This window comes from Topomyia yanbarensis, chromosome 1, assembly GCF_030247195.1.
Source record: "Topomyia yanbarensis strain Yona2022 chromosome 1, ASM3024719v1, whole genome shotgun sequence".
In the NCBI taxonomy this organism is placed as follows: domain Eukaryota; kingdom Metazoa; phylum Arthropoda; class Insecta; order Diptera; family Culicidae; genus Topomyia; species Topomyia yanbarensis.
In genome coordinates this window covers 82,986,521-83,010,639 of record NC_080670.1, presented here as the reverse complement: position 1 = coordinate 83,010,639, position 24,119 = coordinate 82,986,521, and the positions used below count along the sequence as shown (strand labels likewise).

General features: G+C 42.7%; 1 protein-coding gene across 1 annotated transcript; it reads right to left on the bottom strand.

Moving 5' to 3' along the window:
- Positions 1 to 204: 204 nt before the first annotated feature.
- Positions 205 to 23,522, bottom strand: LOC131696307 (uncharacterized). The gene is made up of 11 exons (XM_058984854.1): positions 22,110 to 23,522; positions 21,316 to 21,951; positions 20,104 to 21,254; positions 19,588 to 19,997; positions 13,984 to 14,132; positions 8,257 to 8,312; positions 6,658 to 6,913; positions 2,070 to 2,463; positions 1,754 to 1,994; positions 1,243 to 1,676; positions 205 to 1,175 (listed from the first exon to the last, which is right to left on the bottom strand). The coding sequence occupies exons 1-11, from the start codon at positions 23,520 to 23,522 to the stop codon at positions 205 to 207; spliced, it is 6,111 nt and encodes a 2,036-aa protein (XP_058840837.1).
- Positions 23,523 to 24,119: the final 597 nt, after the last annotated feature.

Below are 24,119 nucleotides of genomic sequence, written 5' to 3'. Positions count from 1 at the left end.
CAAACAACTTTACTATTAAATTTTACAAACTTTAGATTAAAGCAAAATGAACTCCTGCCTCCTAACTTACGTCTGATCGCGTTCGATGTTGCAAAGAAAAAAAGATTGTGCAAACGGAAATAACTGCTGATGACAAGCCATGTCATCTTCCCGCATCAATTGACAGTTCATACCGGTTGACGCGCCGCTTGCATTAGGCCGCGTTCACAGTGGTTGCGTTCGCATAGTAAGGCCGTGTCCACACTGCGAAGCAGTACTGGCGGTAACATCCTCTCCCCCGTAACACTGGTCACCGGTCCCAGTTTTACCATCTGGCTCAACCTCCAACACGGCCAATTTTGACACCGGTCTACGCAGTAACCCCCTCGCAGTCTGAACCACAGCTTGCCGAACGCGTCCGTCTTCGGCAGTCACAACTTCCTTCACTCTTCCACGTAGCCAGCCATTTCGGCGAGTGTCGTCAACTACGAGGACCAGATCTCCAACAGCTACGGGAGTCACTTCTCCGAACCACTTCATCCGCTTAGTGAGCATCGGGAGGTATTCCTGAACCCAACGCTTCCAAAATATGTCCAGTTGATGCTGTATAAGGTTCCAGGAACTCTTCACCGCATAGGCAGGGTCACTAATGTTAATAGCCGGCTGACGCACTCCCTGAGAGCTTCCTAATAGGAAGTGGTTTGGTGTTAGAGCCTCACCTTCGGCAGCGTCTAAAGGTAAGTAGGTAAGTGGTCGACTGTTGACGATACCCTCGGCTTCGACGACTAACGTTTTCAGTCCTTCATCGTCCAGCTTTCGATCGTTCTTGTAAGCAGCTTCCATTGCCGACTTAACTGACCGCACCATCCTTTCCCACGCGCCACCCATGTGAGGTGCTCCTGGCGGGATGAAATTCCACTTTGTATCTTCATTTGTGAACGTCGCTGCCAATTCGTTTTCGATTTCTTCCTGCAGTAACCGTTTGGCACCTTGGAAGTTGGTACCATTGTCGGTATGGATTTCCGCTGGCGCTCCTCGCCGACAAACGAAACGGCGAATACACTTGACGCACGACGGTGTAGACAGGCTATGGGCAACCTCAACATGGACGGCACGTGTGGTGAGACACGTGGATAGGCAGATCCAACGTTTGGCAGCGCTCCTTCCCACTTTCACCAAGAACGGCCCAAAGAAGTCTATGCCGGTGTAGGTAAACGGCCGGTGCCATTCGAGGAACCTTCGGGTTCGCTTTCGCGACTTTACACCACTGGCATGCAGCCGCAACTTGCTTCACCACCGTCCTTAACCGGGAAATGTTGTAGTACTGCCGAACTTCATTCACTACCGTCTCCGAGTTCCCATGCCGGCAGGCTCGATGAAAGTCGTGGAGCACAAGCTTCGTTACATGGTGTTTTCTTGGGAGAATCGCCGGGAACCTGGCATCGAATGCGGCATGTGGTGCGGCTCCAATTCGTCCATCAACACGCAGCACTCCGTGTTCATCCATTGTCGGCGTTGATTGATACAAACGGCTTGTCTTAGGCAACTCCGTTTGTCCTCTCGTAAGCGAGGCCATTTCTGCGGGAAACTCCTGCCACTGTACCATCCGTATTATCGTGCTCTTCGCTTTTCTCAGCTCGTCCTGACTCAGATGCAGTAGTTCCGGCTTCTTTTTCTTCGCCTCCGCTGACAGTTGTCTATGAAACGGTGTACATATGCTACTGCTCCAAGAAGTCGTCTCCACCTTGAGAACCGGGCGAAATCCACCACACACTCCGGAATAGTCGCTCCTTGGATCACCAAGCAGGGCCGTAGTTCTTCTTCAGGAGCCGTTGATGTTTTCACTTGCTCCGGCCAATTGTCTTCGGACAGCCGCAAAAACTCAGGTCCCTTAAACCATTCGTCGCATTCTTTCGGGCATGAGTTCTTTCCACACTTCGTGGCAGCGTCCGCTGGATTCGATTTGCTGGGAACCCACCGCCATTCAGCTACATCCGTTGTAGAAAGAAGCTCTCCTACTCGGCAGGCAACGTACTGCTTGTACCGACGATTATCGGCTCATAACCAGGCCAGCACTGTTGCGGAATCACTCCACAGAAACCGCTGTTTGACTTCAACACTGTGGTTCTCCTGCACGAACGACATCAAGCGGCTGCCCAACACCGCTGCTTGAAGCTCCAAACGGGGAATCGAGAGGGGTTTCAGTGGAGCGACCTTTGTTCTTGCCGCAACTAACGAGCATTCGGCTTTGCCTTCTATGTCAATCACTCTGAAGTACGCTACAGCAGAAAAGGCAACTTCGCTCGCATCGACGAATACGTGCAGTTGCAATCGTTTGTACGTCTGTTCGGTCGCTTCTTTGAAGTAGCACCGCGGAATACGCAGATCTCTTATCTTCGGGAACAGAGCGGTCCACCTAGCCCAACGTTCGAATATTTCTTCCGGCACCCTTTCGTTCCACTGCAGTCCGGCTCGCCACACGTCCTGAAGTAGGATCTTGCCGTGCACGAGGTACACACTAAGAAGCCCCAGCAGTGTTGCTAAAAGAGCGAGAAGCCAACACACCCTCCTCGTTCACCAGCGAGCGCGAGACTCACACTGTATGCTGCCTACTGCTGTACACACGTTTTCGAAGAACTCTCAAATATGTGACGATCAGCACGAGCGGCAAATATGCTTGATTCATGAGAGTTATCTGCCTTCGCTATAGGCTCGTGTGTCACTCGCACTCTTGTCGGCTCGCTAGATTTCAGCTCTAACGGCGAGTGGGTTCCCATGATGGGTCTTCTCGGCTGCGAGTTTTCACTGCATGCCACCCACTCCCGTTTGCTAAGCACTCTTTACAGCTCTGAAGATGTTTATTAGAACAGCTAGTATACACTCTTTTAGCAACTGGGAGCGCTCGTAAAGGAGCGAAGGGATCAGGTACGGCATTCTGATGAGATCCTAGAACAATGCAAGCAAAAACTAACTAAACTAACAGTGCGCGCGTTCGCATTAAATTGTCATTGCATACATACGTTATCTGTCTATACAGGTTTACACCGGTCGTATTTAAAGAACAAATTAAATATATTGTTTTTCATATTTTTTTTTTAAAATATGTAAACAAATTATAAGTGCGGTGTCTTAAAAAAAACTTGTCTTTTAAGGGGCGTCTACTATAAAGTGCTCAAACTGAAAGTAATTTTGTTATACGATTTTGATGGCAAGGTGACAATGGACCTCTCGTTAAGGTTTATGTATATATTCATTATGAATGAAAAATTTTCAGTCAGGCAAAGCCACACATACGAGCGTTCGAAGAGAAGACGTTCAACCATTTCCATGTCGAGGAATGCCGCGGAGGACATGATAACTCTTGATACAATTGTCTGAAATAGGAAATTCAATAAGATTTTTAAAACATAGACTTGTAGTTACTCGATGAACCAAAAAAAAATATAGAACAGTTGGAATTTCGGAAAATGGCATAAGAAAAACCGAAAAATAAATTTCGTTCACTTTTCTTCAAAATAACGAGGAAGATTTTTGTATTCCATTTTCCCTTAGTTCATCGACTACACATGTTATGCATTCTCATAAAAAATCAAGTCAATTCGTTGAATGGTTTTTGAGTTATCGGCAATTTGAAAAATGCGGTTTCGAGAAAGATGCTATTAAAATTGCCAATAGTCTGAAATCGTTGAAACGCATGGTTGTTTAGAACAAAAGAAGATCAGTGTGGCCACCGAGATTGCACTGGGCTTTTCTAGAGGTTCAATACTAACAATTAAACGAATAAAAAAACATTAATGTTTTTTACCCACTACACCAGGCAACCCCTTAACCTTGCGGAAGTCGCGCTAGTGCACTGAGTGCACACTGCTCTGAAAATCTAGCGAAATCGTCTTAGAGCAACAGCGGCTGCTCGTTCAGTGGGCCATAAGTGCGACTTCTGGAGGGGTAAGGAAATAATACCACATATTCTATAAAAGTCCATGCTGGCTAATGGGTTTGCATTTTTGTACCGATTATACTCTTCTGAGCAGAAGTAAAGGGCGTATATTACGCACTTCCAATATAATTTATTGAAAAAAGTAAAAAAAATATAATCTGCTACTACCAATTTTACTAAGGTGGTAAATGGAATAAAGTTCCGTCCCACTAATATATAGTAAATTATCGTGGGTAATTATTTGAACAGTATTGTGCAAACTGTTTTTTTTTTCGTCAAGAAGAATCAGTATTATCGAAAACAATGTTGCTCAGTCATGTTCAAATCTCAATTAGTACAGATTTATAAAACTTTGGTATATACTTGTTGAAATGATCTAAACCTAAGATTATGTGTATGAATAAGAGAAGCAGGTGAATCACGATAGTAGGAATTAATTCAGAGATATTTCATTTCTTTAGGCATTTTAATTTTCATTTAAATTCAGCATTTTCATAATTTTCATTTTCATTTTCATTTTTTTTAAAGTTTGATTTTAATAATTACCTTAACTATTCTTTACATTTTGACTATCTATCTATCTATCTATTCTATTCTATCTGTATATATAAAAATCAAAGTTTGTATGTATATGATTTATAGACTCCCGAACGGCTAAACCGATTTCCGTAAAAAAATATACATAGTTGGCATTTGTTATGGAGCGTGTTTATGTGCTATTGGTTGGGGATTATCTGCCCGCCAGCTGGCGCTTCGGAACAAATTGTGTTTTCTTCCTATTTCGTTGAAAGTCGCAGCAACGCGCGATGGGTATTAGCTAGTTAATTCTATAATTTATCATCCCACATCCATGCTTTTTGTCAAATTTAAATATTGAATCATCCTTTATACTATTTAATTGCCATTGAAAATAACTTTTTATACTTAATTCAGCAATACAACCCATTCGGGAAAATACTAATCGGCAAAATAAACCGGTTAATTCGTTAACTGGGAAAAGCCAGCGTGAGGAGTTGACGAGCAAGTAAAAATTACTACTTCAATGCAAGTATTGCTTGTGGCTCAAAAACTCGATTCGAACCGTATTACGCACTTAACATTCTACTAAAAAAATTATCTCATAGACTGGTTAGTTCGACTGCCCTGTCTATGAGAGTACCATCTCTATAACTTCAAATACATGTGTTTTGACAGCTCGCAGTTTTCAATAGCAGCTTGATTACTCACACTTTTAAAGTGCAGAGTTCAGGTTAGTGGAAAGTGCGCAAAATCATTCACTAGAGATTTCTTCTAATATAATCCGCTGGTTGTATCAATTTGGGACTGTAAACGAATGTTTTAGAATATATAACGCATAGAGTACTTTTCTTACAGCTGATAGATTTGCTCTGATTCCGTCGTAATTTGGAGGACAAGGACAGCGTATATTGGAATTGGCCACAAAATATTCAATAAATTAAGTCCTTATGTTTAGAAATTCACTTTGTGACGGTAGTCGATCTCCCACATACATATTCTATAGAAGCCAATGTTTGTTAATGGGTTTGAATTTTTGTAGTGAACCGCATTAAATACGTTTATCTCGAAACCATGTATTTAATCCGAATATCCGATTCATTTAATGCAAAATATATCAGGAATGGTCATAGATGTATACTACCCATGATCGCATATTTGTCCCGTTTTCTTTGGGATTTCCTATCTTTATGGGACTGACTCTTGTAGTAACTATTTAATTCGATATTTTACGAAAATTATCTGAGCGATTTATGCATATATTCTTTCAGTGACATATTTGACAATAAAAACTGTTCCTGTCATTATCCCACAAAAAATCTCAAACTTCAATATAGGTATATTTGACCAAAAAACTAATTATTTTAAGAAGTGCATATATGCAGCATTGAGGGGAATTATATATATTTGACATGTTAAAGTTCCACATATTTAAAAATGTCAATCCAAGCGATTTTGCAGTTTTTTTTTAATTTACGTTTTAACGCAACTGCATTTCATTCGGGTGCGTTTATTTTCCTTTTCCGTTATACCAGCGTCATATCAACCTCAATGCAGACGATACATTAGCTTCCATCAACGTAAATGTCCGTCAACGCCACGTCGTCGTTCCATCAAAATAAGTTGAATGCGTCTCTCGTTCAAACTTCCCGTACGTCATAGCATTCCGTGCTGTTGATGTTGTGTGTGACATCCATTTAACTGCACATTTTGACATTCCCATGACGTGGTGTACCGGTAACGAAAGCCAGACGTATTGTGCAAATCGATCTTCAAACAGCCGCGGCTTAGACTTTGTACATAAAATATCCGAATAAATTCATTTTCCTACATTCTTGGTCTACCAACGAAGAACGAAATGCGAGTGGGAGCAAGAGCGCTAGCGACTGCAAGAGTGCGAGTAAAGGCGAACGCGTTTAAGAGTGCGAGAGAATACGAGTGGGTTAAAGAGCGCGAGTGGCTACGAGTAGGAGTACGGACGAGTGGGAGCATGGGCGAGCGGGAGCATGGGCGAGTGGTAGCAGCAGTAGGAGTGAGCGCCAGTGGGTGGGTGCGAACGAAAGAGTGGGTTTCAATATGTGCAATTTGAGTTGCTTTTGGTCGACTGGCACTCGCAGAAATTCTACCGGGCTGGGGAGTGAACGAAAGAAAGGCATGCATGGAGAACACTCGGATACGAGTGTTGGGCGCAATGAGAACACGCGAATGAGAAATACAAGAGTTACTTTTACGAGTTCAGCAACACTGAGCCCCAGTGGATCAAATATCCCCATCAAGCACTTCAATATCTGTCGTTTAGTTGGCCGCTCGTCTTCATTTAATACACGCTGAATTTCCTCCTTCAAATTCATCGAGAACCGCAGCTCATCGTCGGTCGTCTGCCACAGCATGCCGAGCACTCGATCGCCGTCCGTTGTACACAAGCAGAGATTCTTGCTGGCGTTGGTAGCTTCCTCGTTCAGTCCACGTAGAACTTCGGCACTGTTCGACAACCAATTTCTAAGGTGGAATCCTCCTTTCTGATGGATTGCTTGTTACCTCTCAGTCAGACGGACTTCGACAATGCCCCTAGTCCCTGGTCAAGCCACGGGGACCGTCTGGGGTGGGCTCTCAACGGCCTCTTTTGCACAGGCGAGCTCGAGCGTGAGAGACGGAACTCTCAAGGTCGGCTATAGGGACACCAATCAGAAGGATAAGAATGCGACTCAAATCAAACTTAAGTTTATTACCTACAATGTGTGTGTTGTGTGTATTGGTGGCCGGCCGGCGGTGACTGGATCTGCTGCAGGTAGAAAATTTTCCGATCGTCGGGTGCTGTGTGAATGGTAGCTCCGATGGTCGGCTTTTTGGGTGGATGAGCTCCGACTCGTTGGGCGTCCACCGTCGCTCGGCGGAGTGGTTAATTATTACTGTGTCGGATGATCACCATCGTTTGCAGTAGGATTTGGTAGCGACCGAATGACGCGCCAGGTAGTTTGGCTGGATTTGGTTTTCCACGTGCGACTTTCCCACGAGGGGGGCGATGGCTGAGACCGGCGTGGTCGTTCCGACGACTTTGGTCACGTGCTGTCTCCTGGTTCTAGTCTTTCGTCAACACTGCGCTTCTTCGACGAAGGTTTCGCAAAAGAAACCGAATGGGTCCTGGTTAGAGGGAAATTGGCGGATGGTTTAAGGTTATACTACTACAAGGCGGTGAAGTTTTGCTACTGAGTCCTATCTAGTGGTGGGTTTTTTGACGTACCTGATTCCTTTTATAATTTTAGCTAGCTGTCCTTCTCCGTATTTGTCCTTAATTGAAAGGTGTTTCAACACCGGGATTATAATTTTGCACTGAACTCTTTTCTTAAATTTTCAGGTCTTATCGCTGGGTTGCCTTCGCGGTAAATGAGCCCAATGAATCGAATGACTCAGTAGCTACCTATCCTAAGCCAATTTCCTCTCTACTCTTCTCCTTTTTCCGACCTTCTCCGATTTTCCCCATTTTCCGGCAAATCAGCCAGTACATGTATGTGTTTTGTGTGTTAACTTAGGTATAATGTATAACAAATTTTGTTCTATGCTTTTTAAATTGACCGTTTGTCGCAGATATATTAGTGGAGTACTTTAACTTTTTCCTTTAAGTTATCACATTAAACATTAAGAAAACTTTACATATAATACCTTGACATACATTCAACTAAATTTTTATTCCATACATCGTACATATGTATATATATATAACTAATTTTAATCATTCCGATTTTATGGCGGTCACTCACGGATCCGCGCTCATTTTAAGTGAACAGCAGTATGACCTGCACTTCTCTCACTCTCTTATCACTCACATCTTATCGCTGAATAGGGCAAAGTACCCAAACGGTAACACTACCCCACACTCCCTCTGAAAATAAATTAATAACAACGTTTATTAATTTATTTTCTCAAATTAATTCGGTGTCATGACCACCCAGGTTTGAGAGGCCTCATATTCATCGCCAACTCGACTTTCGCAAAAGTAAATTTATAGCGTTAATTTATCAAATAGTTGATTCCATATTTGCAATGGAATACTATTAATCAACGCTTTTACCCTATAGCGAATCAATTGATAGGTCTTATCATCTCCCAATTATCTCAACACATCTCTCGTTAAGGAGGAGAGACAAGACACATTATCTCCATTTGTTCTGTGAATTCGTTATGCCAGAGAACGATCTCAAACGTAGCTTGGCTGTTAGTTAGATCGGTCGATCTGAAAAATTATCCGGAAGATTATTGTTTGATAGTGAGCACATGATCGTGAATCAAATTTTGTAAATTTTTATTTTTTTGAAATTTATTGAGCAATATGATACTTTGTTGAGGAGTGACGCAGGAAAACCGGTGTAAAGCCTGCTTCGCAAAATTTGGCAATGTGCATTGTTCGGGATGTATCCATTAATCGGTGTTATGCCCAAAAATGCTATCACTCTCAAACAAAAGATTTGATTAACAAAGGGTATAGAAACAGATATTTCGACAACAATGTCAGACGTTACGTTTTGTTCTCTGACGAATTCACTAGCACATACCCCTATTTTTGACTTGAACATTGACTTCGACTGTGACTTGGACGTTATATATATTAACTAACGATATGCCCTACATTTACCTAATAATTATAGTTGAATTATAGTTGCTAAATCTTTATCGAGAAAAACGGAATGTGTACCAACAGTATCGAAGAAAATTGATTGTGGAAGATACTTTAGTCTTGAACGCCTGGTTTAAGATCTGCTGCAGAGAAAATTCCTAAGTTTTTGCCTGTGTTATTATCTATCAACTCGTAAGAATTAGTTCCTCGTTTGGCTACTACGGTGCACGGAATGTAAGCTGGTCCCAGCTTCGCATTGAACGCTTCAGCTGCCGACGATTGAGCAAAGCTCCTTTTATAAACTTTTTGACCCACACTGTACACAGGGGCCGGTTTTTTGAACCGTAGATTGTAATTTCTCGTGCTTTTCTCGTGAGCTTTTACCAGGTGCTTGGTAACAGATTCATGCACTATCTTATCCACCGGATTCAATTTTAAATCTAACCTCTCTTTTTCAGAAGGTTCGCTAGTGACCACATCTAACCTATGATCATCTCCACTCGCAACAATTTCATGTCCAAATAGGATTCTATACGGAGAATATCCCGTTGACGAATGTAACGTGTTATTAATGACATATTCGACTCCCGAGATTTTGGAGTCCCACTTTCTTTGATCAGACTTCACATAAGTCCTCACGCATGCATTAATGCTACGATTTAAACGCTCCACTGGGTTGGCCTGGCTATGATGCCTAGCGTTTGCCCAGTGAGTTACCTTGTAACGATCAAGGAACGCTTTAAACTCCTTACTCAGGAAAGTACTAGCATTGTCGCTGATCAAAATTTCTGGTACTGAGTAGCGCCGGAACCATTGTTCTTCTAAAATCCGAATCACTAACTCAGTGCCAATTTTCTTCACAGGTACTAACATAGTCCACTTGGAGAACACATCCAGTAGAACTAACAGGTGTGAATTACCTGCACGGCTTCGTGGAAGCGACTGCAAGAAGTCGATAGCCAAAATTTGGAATGGCTTCGAGGACAGTCTTGGTTTCCCCATTTCGGGATGTTGAGAGTTGGTGGCGGGCTTGCATTCCTTACAGGTTGTGCAACGCTCAACGAACTTGCGCACACTGCTTGCCATTTTCGGCCAAAAATATTTTAATCGCACTTTATCGAGTAATTTTTCATAACCGATATGGAACGCATTATCATGTTCGGCCCGGATAACTTGCTCTCGCGCTTCTTCGGGTAAACAAAGCTTCCACTCAAATCTGTAATCTAACGATTCGGTTTTTGTCGTTACGAATTTAAATAATTTCTGGTCTTCTATTCGATAATCTAGGTACTCTTCTGGTGATTCTCGCACAACTTTAAAGAGAGATGTATACCACTCATTTCTCCCATCGCATACATCAACAGCTTTGACCGCACGAGACAAGGCATCAGGGATTACATTATCTCGGCCTCGCCTATGACGAATCTCTAGGTCATAGCCTTGAAGTTGAATACTCCAGCGACTAATCCTTGAAGACGTTCGTCACTTGCCTTTCATTATGTGCGTCAAGGCTGATGCATCTGTGATGACCACGAAGTGAGTCCCCTCCACATATGGCCTGAATTCTCGATTGCTGAGAGGACAGCAAGACCCTCCTTCTCGGATGCAGCATACGATTGCTGAGCTGGAGAAAGCTTTTGAGAGAAGTATGCTATCACTTTCTCCCCCTCTTGATGGTCTTGTGTCAGAATGGCAGCGATCGCACTATCGCTTGCATCGCACTGTATAGTGAATGGTAAGTCGAAATTAGGATTTGAGAGTACTGGTGCAGTTATCAGACTCTCTTTTAACTTAATGAATGCTTCTTCAGCATTATCATTCCAGGCTATCGTTTTAGGTTTCCTGCGAAGCAAGTTGGTTAGCGGCGCGGTATAATCACTGAAGTTGAGAATGAACCGCCTATAGTAATTTGCCATCCCCAAGAAGCGTCGCAAAGCACGAATTGATGTTGGACGCTCGTAACTCACGATGGCTTCGATTCTCTCCGGATTTGGGCGCAGACCTTCTTGAGAGAGAATATATCCCAAATATGGCAATTCTTGTACGCAGAATTTTGATTTATTTATATTTATAGAGAGATTGGCTTTCCTAAGACGCATTGCGACCTCTCGTAGAGACTGAAGGTGAGCCTTGAATGTATCGTTCACCACGACAATATCGTCGAGGTATACGAATACATTCGGTTCCAGTTCACCATACCCCAGAACTTCGTCCATTAGTCGTGCTAAAGTAGCTGGACTATTAACGAGTCCGAAGGGTAGCCTGGTGAACTGGAACAACCCCCTCCCCAACACCGAGAACGCCGTATACCTTCGTGAATTGGGATCAAGTGGAATTTGCAAAAAGGCTTTCGACAAGTCGATAGTTGTTAGGTACTTGCTTGATCCCAATCGGCTTAGTATCCGGTCTTGGTGAGGAAGTGGGTAGGCATCCCTTACCGTTCTTTCATTGAGGCGCCTTGCATCGAGGCACAGCCTCACTTCTCCAGTTGGTTTTAGCACTGGTACTGTACTCAGTGACCAATCACTCTTACTTCGTTCTATCACCTCCTGCTCTAACATATTGTCTAACTCTCTGTTTATTTTAGTTTGCATATCTGGAGATGTCGGGTAGGGGTTTATTCTTACGGGTGGTGAATTTTCAAATTCCGTTTTCAAAACAATTTTATGAGATATCATCTCGGTGATATCGAGTACCTCCCCTTCCACTGCAACCTTAAATAACCCCTTTACTTCTTCTAGCATTTCGACCTGGTCATCATTTAATTCCCTCTCTTCCTCTCTTCGCTCTTCACCTTGGCTCATACTGAGTTCCAAGATATCTTTTTGATCTTGAACTGTCGGTCGAAGCTTGAAAGCTCGCCAGAAATCTTCATATCCGAGAATTAAACGGTGTTTTAATTTCGGTGCTATCAAGGCTGAAATAATGTGAGTTTCCTCGTTGAAAGTTATCGGTAGGTGGACGTAACCTTCAATTTGAATTGGGGACCCCGAAGCAGTTTTAGCTAAAATCTCAGTTGGGTAAACTTTTAAACGTAGCTCACGAATTAAATTCTTTGCACCCACGCCTAAAACTGTTCGTTGGGCTCCACTGTCTAGAAGTCCAATGATATTTTTACCAGATACTTCTACTGTTACAAAGGGACGAGCGTCTCCATTGATTTGAATTAAAAGTTCTTCAATGTTGTTCTCTGGGATATAGTCTGTTTCTGCGACTGGCTCTAAACCAAAATTTACTAAAGCTATATTTCTATCGAGTAGGCTAGGAGGACTTGCGGCTAAGCTGTCAGCTTCCTCCTTTAAGCTGAGCTCTCCCCGTTTTTTTGGCAATTGGGGCAGGTTTTCGTATACACCCCCGGAAAACCACACATTCTGCAAAACTTTTGCCTCTCCCGATCACATTCGACATAATGGTGGCCTTTCTGTCGGCAATTGTAACAGACCCCTATCGGAGGTCGATTATATTGCGCGGCCAGTGATTTTAAAGTTCCTTGAGATGAACCTTCCATTGGTTCTATTTTTCCCTCTTCTCTCCCTTTTTCTTTGCCCCCATTTTTCTCCTGCTTCAGGACTTCGTTCTGACCTCTATCTTTAGCATTTAAATTATTGGAATTCTTCTTGTTGTTCCCAGATGTTTTGCTGTTAGTCGATATTTCATTGACGTGATTGGGCCGCGGGCGACCCGAATTGTCGAAAGGTTTTTGGAAATTACTCCAATTGTTTTCATCGACGACCCTCCCGTATCGTTTCAGCTTCGATAGCGACTTTATTCCCGCACCTGTGAGTGCGTTTTTATAGTCGTATCTCATGTTTCGCCAAACAATGTCAAACTTGCGTCGCTCTGATATTTGGCGAGTCATCGACTGGAAATATTTCTGCATATCGTGGAAATAATCCACGAAACGCTCTCCACGGGACTGACGACGATTGGTAGCTTGAATTTCGAGCTGAAAGTCGAAATCTGGTGGAAGATACTCTCGTTTTAGTTCTGATTCAAGCTCGGACCATCTTCGAAAGTCTCGGTTATGCATTCCTTCCATGAACCAGTCCTTCGCTCTACCTACGAATAGGTGGATAGCATTTCGGAAAAGCTCACGGTCGGAAACTTTTTCAGCCTTGCATCTCATTTTCACCTCTTTCAAGAATTCTGTCAATCTACGACCTCCGTCTTTTCCCTCATATTTCAACTTCCATTCCGATACTGGAACTCTTTTCATCGGCTTGTAATGTCTCTTTCTGTCTTCCCTGTTCCTACTTCTATCTTTTCTGTCCTCAATACTCGTTTCCGAAGAGGCCACAGAGCTTTCTGAGGTTGAGCTACTTGAGTCTGAGTATTCACTCGAATTGGATTCTGCAGTTTCCGAAGAAAAGCTTACTCTCCTAGCATGTTTCATTTTATTTTTCAGACTTGTTGGCATTCGTCTGTATCGGTTCAATTTGGCTTCCTCCCTATGCTTTCTCTTTCTAATCTGTGCGTTCGAGCTTTCTGACGTGTTTTTAGAATCGCTTTCTGATTCTTCGTGCACCTCAAATGGCTTCGTTACTAGCACATTATCTGATTTTATGACATTTTCAGATGCTTCATCAGAATCATGCACTGAAATGGTATGTTCTGGAAATTCAAGTTTCGATGATTCTGGTTCTATTTTAATCGTGTTATTCAAATTCACTAATAATTTTTCTAACCGCTTTTTCCTTTCTACATTCTCTTCTGCTTCTTTAATTCTCCTTCTATCCATAGCAATTTCTTTTTCCCTTTGCTCTTTTTGTTGCTGTGTTGTTTGAATTACAAACGATTTAAAATGTTGTATTAATTCTGATGAATTTTCGATTTTACCCTGTTCAAATAATTTCAATCTCTCCAAAATCTGCTCAGAGCATTTAAGTGAATTTTCCATCTGCTGTTGTTTAAATTCTAATGTTTCAATGTTAGTTCTTACACTGGCATTCTCTTCTTCCTCTTCTTCCATAATGTCTAATGTATTCCCAGAAGCGGTTTCATTTAATGTTTCAATTTCGCTTCGAACTTCCACTAACGCTTGGCTTAGATCTTGCTCTAGCTGTTGAGGTTCGAAAAACCTTTCAGGAGCTGTAGGTGTAAAATCGGGAAAATTCTTTTGAAAAATGTGCGCTACTAGCTTTCCTAATTCCCTTAATTCGAGCATATACTTTCGAGCTTGCGGAACTCGCGAGAGCGAAAATATTCTGACTCGATAGTGAACAAGGCGAGTTTTAAGTTTGTCTCTCTGGCGTTTGTCTATTTTATGGCTATCCAACAAACCATTAATGATCGTTAGCTTGGATCTGATAATCGAAATTTCGTCCGTTACACTTCTCCATGTTGAGGAGTGAGTTACTACTACCATATCTTTCTCCTCTCTCATCCTATCTTTCAATTTTCTTCGTTTGATACTCTCATGTTCGTCCAAGCCGAACAGCATATTACGGATCAGCATCTCGTGCTCGACTTCATCAATAGAAAGGTGAGACACATTGAGGTTCTTATACATCTCTTGCAACTCCATTATGAATGGTTGCAATAAACCGTATGAATAAGAATCAAGACCCATTAAAAGATTAATCAATTTTCAATCAACGGTATCAAAAAAAAACCCCGCTATTTGATAAATCAAATTTTCTGAACATTTACTTTTGAGAGCGTACGCGCACTTGTAAGCAATCAAAACTAATCCGAAATAATTTTTTGAAAAAGCTGGTTTCGCATCCCCGAGTAGATAATTCACGCTAGACAACTTGTGATGTGAGTAATAAAAGTTTTCCCACAGACAAACAGACGTAACAGCTCGAAGAAAATTTAAAAAAAATCATCGCCCACGGTATACTAGCGACATCTGTTGAACACATTGCACAAAATGCGATTCTGGCAACCAGGGGACAATTTTTTTTTCAACCGAAGTACTGGCAACAATGTCCACACCGCTTGTCAACTGCAAGATAGTAGATGAAAGGTAGGGGCATTGTTGCAGTTGCTAAATTCAAAGAGAATAGGAAAAGAGACGAATAGTGTGAAGCCAAAAATACCTTTTTGAGCAAACCAATCGTGCAATGTAAATAAACATTACTCATGCCTGAGTTGGAGGAGATAAGTATTGTAAATCTATCAAAAAAAAATTTGAATTTTCGTCAGAATTTAGTGCAATCGTGATTGTAAGGTGCATTCTAGAGTCTATGTATGAGTAAAAACAAGTTTTAGAATTATTTCATCTCTTTGTTTCGAAATGCACATCGTTTGATAAACAAATCCAACGATCGACAAAAGGTTTGTTTTCAAAATATAATAGGAGTCATTTAAAGTGCTGCCTTTGGAAACGGTTGCCAAATTCTAGTGTTGAAATCATCGTAAAGGGAGTGTTGCCGTTTTGACTGATTTTCACTCTGCGTCTCTTTCACTATTCTCTTTGGCTAAATTTGAAGAGCGAAATAAAAAAATCGCCTGTCACGTACTTCAATTTTCCATGGCATAATTATTGCAATTGACAAATTTAAAGAATGCAGACTGCAGAGCTACGACTGCATTTTTAAAACCCAACAGAACCATTTTTTGTAACGGGAAATTAAGCAACGCCAAAATTGTTTTTCTTTTCGTGTGAAGAAATCAATTTGTGTCGTCGATTGGTCGTATGATTGATTTTTGTCTCTATTTACTCTTCTTTGTCGTCGCTCTTTTGGAATCCCGGAGACATTAGGTACTCTTAATTTTATTTAGTCTATTTTTAAAGAGTCGGCTCTATCGAGGTCATCATCGGATCAAGATCACGGAGACACAACCCCTAAAATTTCCTTGCCAATATCAGGATCAATTCGCATTAACGATTTCATTTTTAACGTTTTCCGTAAGGGAAAACTCATCATGTAGGCTATGGGAGAATTTAATTTTATAAAATTCTAAACGGATGGTTCGTCACGATGATTCTGCATACGAGTACATGGCACTACTTTCCCTTTCAACGAAATCTTTGCTTCTGTCTTGAGTGCAAAGTATGTTCGATGTGTTGGTCTTCTACGGAACTGTATCCTGACGCAATCTAAATATATTGTGATTGTCAATCATAATAATCCAACGACTTGATAGTTTACCTCCTGTTGGGTTGCGACGGATCAATAAATTAAATAAATTAAATAAATATATCTAGATTGAATATGGTCTAAGCGTATCTTCAATTTTCGTAAGTCCTGCATCCCGCCAAAGTTGAATTTCTCCGTCAGTCTCCGGGGACCAACAAATTCGAATCCATTGCATACATCCGGTTAGATTTGTTACACCGAACCAGTTAAATTGGTAAGATCCTAAAATGTATCTGCTCACCGATCAGCATCGTGCAGGAAACTACGAAATGATTTTGAACAATTCTTACCTTGAGCACTTCGACAGGAATGCCATGGACCATTTTGTTTGTTTTGGTTTGCATAAAATGAAAATGGCGGTTATGTTTTCGGGAAGATGGTACAGGATGTCACATTGTTCCAACTATACGTACTGTTCTCATATTTCTTCGATAAAACCGATAAAACAAACGGATATGAAGAAGAAAAACATAAATAACGTAGTGGGCAAAGGTTTTGATTCGGTTCAGTCATAGTTATTTTTATCGCTAGTTTTGAGATTAAAAAGTGTCCCTAAGTGTTCGAATCGGAAGATTCATGGTGAAGTTCAGCCTTTTCTCTCCTTTCATCGGGCGCCAAAGAATCAGGATGCTCGTTCCGATCTTTATGTTTACTTGTTTTATGGGTCGTGGAAGCCTTGTTCAATTTGACTATAAAACTAATACACTCAAAAGTCACGAATGTTCCCACCTTTCTTTCCCTTCATCTTAGTTTTCGGGTGCTTGTGGTAACGAAGTGATACATTAGGCCATGTGTCAAAATCGCTTCACAAGCGCCACGCTCGGTGAGATGGCGCATTTTACATAATTTAAATCGACCGTTTTTTCTGTGGGCGATGAAAATTCTTCTCGTGTTACGTCTGTTTGTCTGTGGTTTTCCTATCGCTGCACAGAGGAGTAACTGGGGTCGAATCCTGGCCAAAACTATTTACTGCGGCTATTGATGTTATTATGCCTTAATATGAATTAAAAATAGAAAATAACTAGTTTTTGGGACCTACCAGTGCAGAGGTCATTTTTCTAGCTCCTTCCGAATACTTGTATTTTCGAGGTGATCTTTGTGAATACATTTGTTTTTCCCGATGCATGAACAGTTGGTCAGTGGAAAAGGGAGAAGAAAAGAGATATCTGTGCACATATTCATAGATATACATTTTGCCAAACATAGTATTTGGCCCTACAGCATTTTGGCGTACCTCAAATTAGTGGAAATATCAATATTTTCAAATCGCTTGGAATTTGTGGATCGGAAAAGATCGGAAGAGATTGAATGTTTTTCGGATAGCCGGAATCTTGTTTTATAATGTTGTTTCAGCAACTTTGCCGGATCTTGCCGTATAATGTAACTTTTTTATCATTCAAATTTGGAATAAAATGTTTAAAAAGGGTGTTTCTAAAGCTGGTCCAATACACAAAAACTCTACTATTTTCGGTTATTTTTAAGCTGAGATTACACAAATACTTGTGTTCAATTACGTTTGTTATAATATTGTCTTATTTAATAAAGTCATCATCATTAGAAAGCGATTTTGCTGGATATATAAGAAAAATGATTAAAAACCCCTTAAAATATCACCATTTTGCATCCATGCAAAAAATCTTTAGAAATTTTTGGCAAACTCTTTGTTTTGCCACAATATGCAGTATGCTTTTGGGTATCTAAAAAAAATATAACTAAAAAAAATCGAAAATTTTTTTTTTGGTTATTGGCCAAGAATTTGTTCTAGTTACTCCTCTGTGCGCTGTCACTAATTATCCAATTTATGATAATCTTGTGCTTCTGATTGGTTTTGTCAGTTAGTTGGGCGCCATTTGTTACCTCTCAGTCAGACGGACTTCGACAATGCCCCTAGTCCCTGGTCAAGCCACGGGGACCGTCTGGGGTGGGCTCTCAACGGCCTCTTTTGCACAGGCGAGCTCGAGCGTGAGAGACGGAACTCTCAAGGTCGGCTATAGGGACACCAATCAGAAGGATAAGAATGCGACTCAAATCAAACTTAAGTTTATTACCTACAATGTGTGTGTTGTGTGTATTGGTGGCCGGCCGGCGGTGACTGGATCTGCTGCAGGTAGAAAATTTTCCGATCGTCGGGTGCTGTGTGAATGGGGGTATCGATGGTAGCTCCGATGATCGGCTTTTTGGGTGGATGAGCTCCGACTCGTTGGGCGTCCACCGTCGCTCGGCGGAGTGGTTAATTATTACTGGGTCGGATGATCACCACCGTTTGCAGTAGGATTTGGTAGCGACCGAATGAAGCGCGTCAGGTAGTTTGGCTGGATTTGGTTTTCCACGTGCGACTTTCCCACGAGGGGGGCGATGGCTGAGATCGGCGTGGTCGTTCCGACGACTTTGGTCACGTGCTGTCTCCTGGTTGTAGTCTTTCGTCAACACTGCGCTTCTTCGACGAAGGTTTCGCAAAAGAAACCGAATGGGTCCTGGTTAGAGGGAAATTGGCGGATGGTTTAAGGTTATACTACTACAAGGCGGTGAAGTTTTGCTACTGAGTCCTATCTAGTGGTGGGTTTTTTGACGTACCTGATTCCTTTTATAATTTTAGCTAGCTGTCCTTCTCCGTATTTGTCCTTAATTGAAAGGTGTTTCAACACCGGGATTATAATTTTGCACTGAACTCTTTTCTTAAATTTTCAGGTCTTATCGCTGGGTTGCCTTCGCGGTAAATGAGCCCAATGAATCGAATGACTCAGTAGCTACCTATCCTAAGCCAATTTCCTCTCTACTCTTCTCCTTTTTCCGACCTTCTCCGATTTTCCCCATTTTCCGACAAATCAGCCAGTACATGTATGTGTTTTGTGTGTTAACTTAGGTATAATGTATAACAAATTTTGTTCTATGCTTTTTAAATTGACCGTTTGTCGCAGATATATTAGTGGAGTATTTTAACTTTTTCCTTTAAGTTATCACATTAAACATTAAGAAAACTTTACATATAATACCTTGACATACATTCAACTAAATTTTTATTCCATACATCGTACATATGTATATATATATATATATATATATATATATATATATATATATATATATATATATATATATATATATATATATATATATATATATATATATATATATATATATATATATATATATATATATATATATATATATATATATATATATATATATATATATATATATATATATATATATATATATATATATATATATATTATATATATATACATATATAACTAATTTTATATATATATATATATATATATATATATATATATATATATATATATATATATATATATATATATATATATATATATATATATATATATATAACTAATTTTAATCATTCCGATTTTGTGGCGGTCACTCACGGATCCGCGCTCATTTTAAGTGAACAGCAGTATGACCTGCACTTCTCTCACTCTCTTATCACTCACATCTTATCGCTGAATAGGGCAAAGTACCCAAACGGTAACATGCTCCGACTGCGCGGGAAACTCTTTCGGCCTCATCCACACTCTCGAAGCTATCCAGGTAGTCGTCCACGTAGTGGTTTCTCTGGATTCCCTCGACAGCTCGGGGATAGCGAGCGACGAATTCTTCGGCGTTTTTGTTCTTCGCATACTGGGCTGATGCTGGCGAACACGTGGATCCAAAGGTCGCCACGTCCATAATGTTCGTTTCGACGGGCCTTGATGGATCGCTCCGGAACAAGAAGCGCTGAGAATGACGATCCGGTTCACAGATTAACAACTGGTGGAACATTTCACGGATGTCTGCCGAAACTCCCACCTTGTACTGACGAAAACGCAGCAGAACTCCGGGAAGCGAAGATAACTGATCCGGGCTTTTTAGTAGCATGGAGTTTAGGGATATTCCATCTACTTTCGCTGCCGCGTCCCATATAAGGCGGACTTTTCCGGGGGTTCGTAACTACTCCTAACGGCAAATACCACACTCGTTTAGGATCGGCTAGTGCGAGCTCCTTCTGAGTTGCACGGTGCGCATAGCCTTTCAGCTGATACTTCGCTATTTGCTTCTTCAGATTGGCTGCCAGCTCGGGATCTCGCATCATCCTACGCTCCAGACATTCGAAACGCTTCACCGCCATGTTGTAGCTGTCCGGGAATTCTATTTCGTCGGACCTCCACAGTAGGCCAGTTTGGAATTGTTCTCCTACTCGGATAGTCGTCTGCTCCATAATCTCCCTAGCTCGCGTGTCTTCTACAGATTCCAGCACGACTGGCGGTTGAACTCCGGCATCCTCCATAGAAAAATAGTCTTTCACTGCATTGTGCAGCTCCTGGTCGCCGGTACCGGCACATTCACAAGCGTAATAATTCAACGAATGCGTATCCCTACTTTCACCACCGCCAAATATGCACCACCCTAACCGTGTTTTCACGGCAATAGGCTCGGTTCTCTTTCCTTCTCTTGCCTGCAGCGGTACCGTGAGGTTCGCATTGTTAACGTCGATCAGCAGACGGGGAATCGCTTTCGCGTAGCTAGCGATCGGCAGACCTTGCAGATGGCGGTAGTGTCGCGCCAGCTTGTCGTAATCTAGATTCTGTTCCGGTAAAGTAAGCTCATTTACAGTACGAACGTCGTTGATCGTGAACTGCTTGTTACTATTGGCTCCTCTGATGAAAACTCTCACTTGCTTCGATTCCGATTCAACTCTGGTGACGTTTCCGGTCCACTTCATACACAACGGTGTCTTCCGACCGTCGATACCCAATTGCTCCACCAGGCTGTTCTCGATGAGCGACAAGTCCGAACCATCATCCAGAAATGCGAAAGTTTCAATGGTCGCTCGTGGCCCACGGAGAACGACAGGAATTATGCGGAAAAGAAAAGTCTGCTTGCCTTGCCGATGTGCATGGTTCTGAACAATCGACAATTCTTGGGTTGGTCGCTGGTTTGCATTGGATCGATTTGAATGTAGCAGTGCATGATGACGGTAGGTACATCCATCAATCACGCACAGCGTCGCGTTTCTGCAGCTTCTCTTCCCATGAGCGTCTCCGGCAACTCCGGCAAAGACCTTTATCTCGTACGAAGTTCCATCGGCTGTCCACAGTATACGCCTTAAATGCGGTGCATTCTGCTAGACGGTGACCTGATTTCTTGCAGCATATACACGCTCGATCCTTTTCGCTCACTACCTCACGAACGGATTCTGCTTCGTTGCTATGCGTGTTCACCGCTCCTTTGTGTCTCGGCTTCTGCTGACTACTGTTACTTTCGCCGGTGTAGTTTGACACACTGCAAACGGCTGTGACGACTTTGAGCATAAAATCTCCAAACGCCTTGAGGTTTACTACCGGGTGCTGTTGTATGTAGTCCGCCCACTGCATCTTGGTGTGTACAGGCAGCTTCTCCACCAGCTCCATCAGCAACGTAGGATTCGAGAGATGTTCCTGCTGTCCCGCTGCTTCCAGGTGGTCGCAGAGGCTGCGCACAGTCATGCCGAAGTCGATTATAGGTTCCAATTTCTCCGCCTTCGGTGCCTGCACACTGCGCACTTTTTGTAACAATGCACCGATTAATAACTCGGGTCGCCCGTATAACAACCGAAGAGTATCGATCACTTGAGGCACTGATTCCGGAAGCAGCAACCTGCTTTTGACAGATTCGTACGCGTGCCCTTTCAGGCAACGTTGAAGATGCGAAAGATTCTCGGCATTATTGTAACCGCACGCCAGCGAACTATTCATAAAGCTACTGATGAAGATTGGCCAATCAACAGGGTTGCCAAAGAACGAAGGTAGATCGCGGAACATCACTTGACGCGCGGCTAGCTGCGAGGGGGAGGGGGTGTATTGTTCAACGACAGGCAGTCCCGGCGGAGGGGGAACTATGCCTGTAGATAGTGACGGATTTACGTGTGGCATAGGGCCAACATTTGACAGTTCCATATTGGAAAAACTGTCCCATTTGCCAGTGGCGTATGGCCTACGATTGGCGGTCCCGCAGTTGCGGATACTAATCCGGAATATATACTTAGATTTGCCTGTGGCGCAAGGCCAACATTCGATCCCGTCGAGGGAAAAACTGTATTCATGTTGTTCGATGGAACCGTGGCCGAGGCTGCCAACGTTCCGAACTGTTTCATTATGTGTTGGAGGGAGCATCCATGGTTGGATGGTAATGGTACACTAGTAGGTGGATAATTCAGTGGCTTACCTTGATGTGCTACGGGGGGAACGGGGGGCTGGACTTTACCTCTCGAACCTGCTACCTGCTGTCTTTGAGTGATCGCACCGGTATACTGCTGCTGATCACAAACGGTGAGACCCGGTTGTTGAGGGTCGAACAAATTGCCCAGGGTTGATACTACGGGGGGCACGAGAAATTCACCCTGTTGACTCCGATGTGCTTTTGGGATCGCGCCGGTATACTGCTGCTGATCCCGAACGATGAGACCCGATTGGTGAAAGTCGAACAAATTTCCACACGTTGGCGCTGCGGGGGGAACGGGGGGCTGGGCTTTACCTCTCGAACCTGCTACCTGCTGTCTCTGAGTGATCGCGCCGGTATACTGCTGCTGATCACAAACGGTGAGACCCGATTGTTGAGGGTCGAACAAATTGCCCAGTGTTGATACTACGGGGGGCACGGGAAATTCACCCCGTTGACTCCGATGTGCCTTTGGGATCGCGCCGGTATACTGCTGCTGATCCCGAACGATGAGACCCGATTGGTGAGGGTCGAACGAATTTCCACACGTTGGTGCTGCGGGGGGAACGGGGGGCTGGACTGCGGGGAGCACGGAGAATTCCAATTGTGGGTTCTTAGGTGTTTTCGGCATCGCGCCGGTATACTGCTGCTGATCTCGAGTAACCAGACCTGGTTCCGATGGGTTAACCACCTGTCCCAACGTTGATTCTCGATCGCATAATTGCATGGCCGGGGAAGCTGCTGCCCCGCCTGTCGGTTGATCCACCTGCTGACCATGCGCGCTCTCACCCTGTTTCATGCACTGCTGTTGCCACTGCTTCACTCTATCCTGGCTCGTCCTGTGACTGATCCGGCTCCTATTACTAGCCGTTTCTTCCAACTCCTCCTCCAGCTGGTGTTTCTCTGCTAGATGACGTTGCTCTAATTCCTGCTGCTCTTTTAGTCGCTGCATTTTCATCCGTGCCGCCTTTGCGCTGGAAGTGGGAGTGCACACACTCACCGGCAAACAATGCCTACATGTCCACGGCCGGTCTGCAACAGACGGTGTGACTTGGGCACATGACATGTGCCACCAACCATCGCATCGGTCGCATTGAACGCAATCATCGGCCGATTCCGGATGGGCGCAGCAAACACAATCCGATGATTTTCCCTGCTCGGGCGTTTTGAGGTTGGGATCCGTATTTGGCATGGTGAAATTCAGCTGGGCACAATTCGATACCTTTCCCGGCCACGAAATTTCTTTAAGATTTTGTTCAGAGAACAAAAGGTGAAATCCGAAATCTTGTTAGCTGTCGTAAATTGATGCGGAAACAGCTTAAAGCTGTAATTTTATTCAGAGTTAGATAACGCATGTAAACAATATAAGTAACTCACAAATTTCGGTGTGCGAATCAATTTTAATCCGGGGAAGACTATTCCTCCACTAAGAACTATCTGTGATCAAATTCTAGGTTAAGCATGAGCTCCAATGCGTACAGCTTTGGTTCTACTAACTGTGATAATGATCTGTGATTTTAGTTTTAAGTCCTAACTGTAAGTTAGTTTAAGCCAATTTAATACTGAAAAGAGCAAACAACTTTACTATTAAATTTTACAAACTTTAGATTAAAGCAAAATGAACTCCTGCCTCCTAACTTACGTCTGATCGCGTTCGATGTTGCAAAGAAAAAAAGATTGTGCAAACGGAAATAACTGCTGATGACAAGCCATGTCATCTTCCCGCGTCAATTGACAGTTCATACCGGTTGACGCGCCGCTTGCATTAGGCCGCGTTCACAGTGGTTGC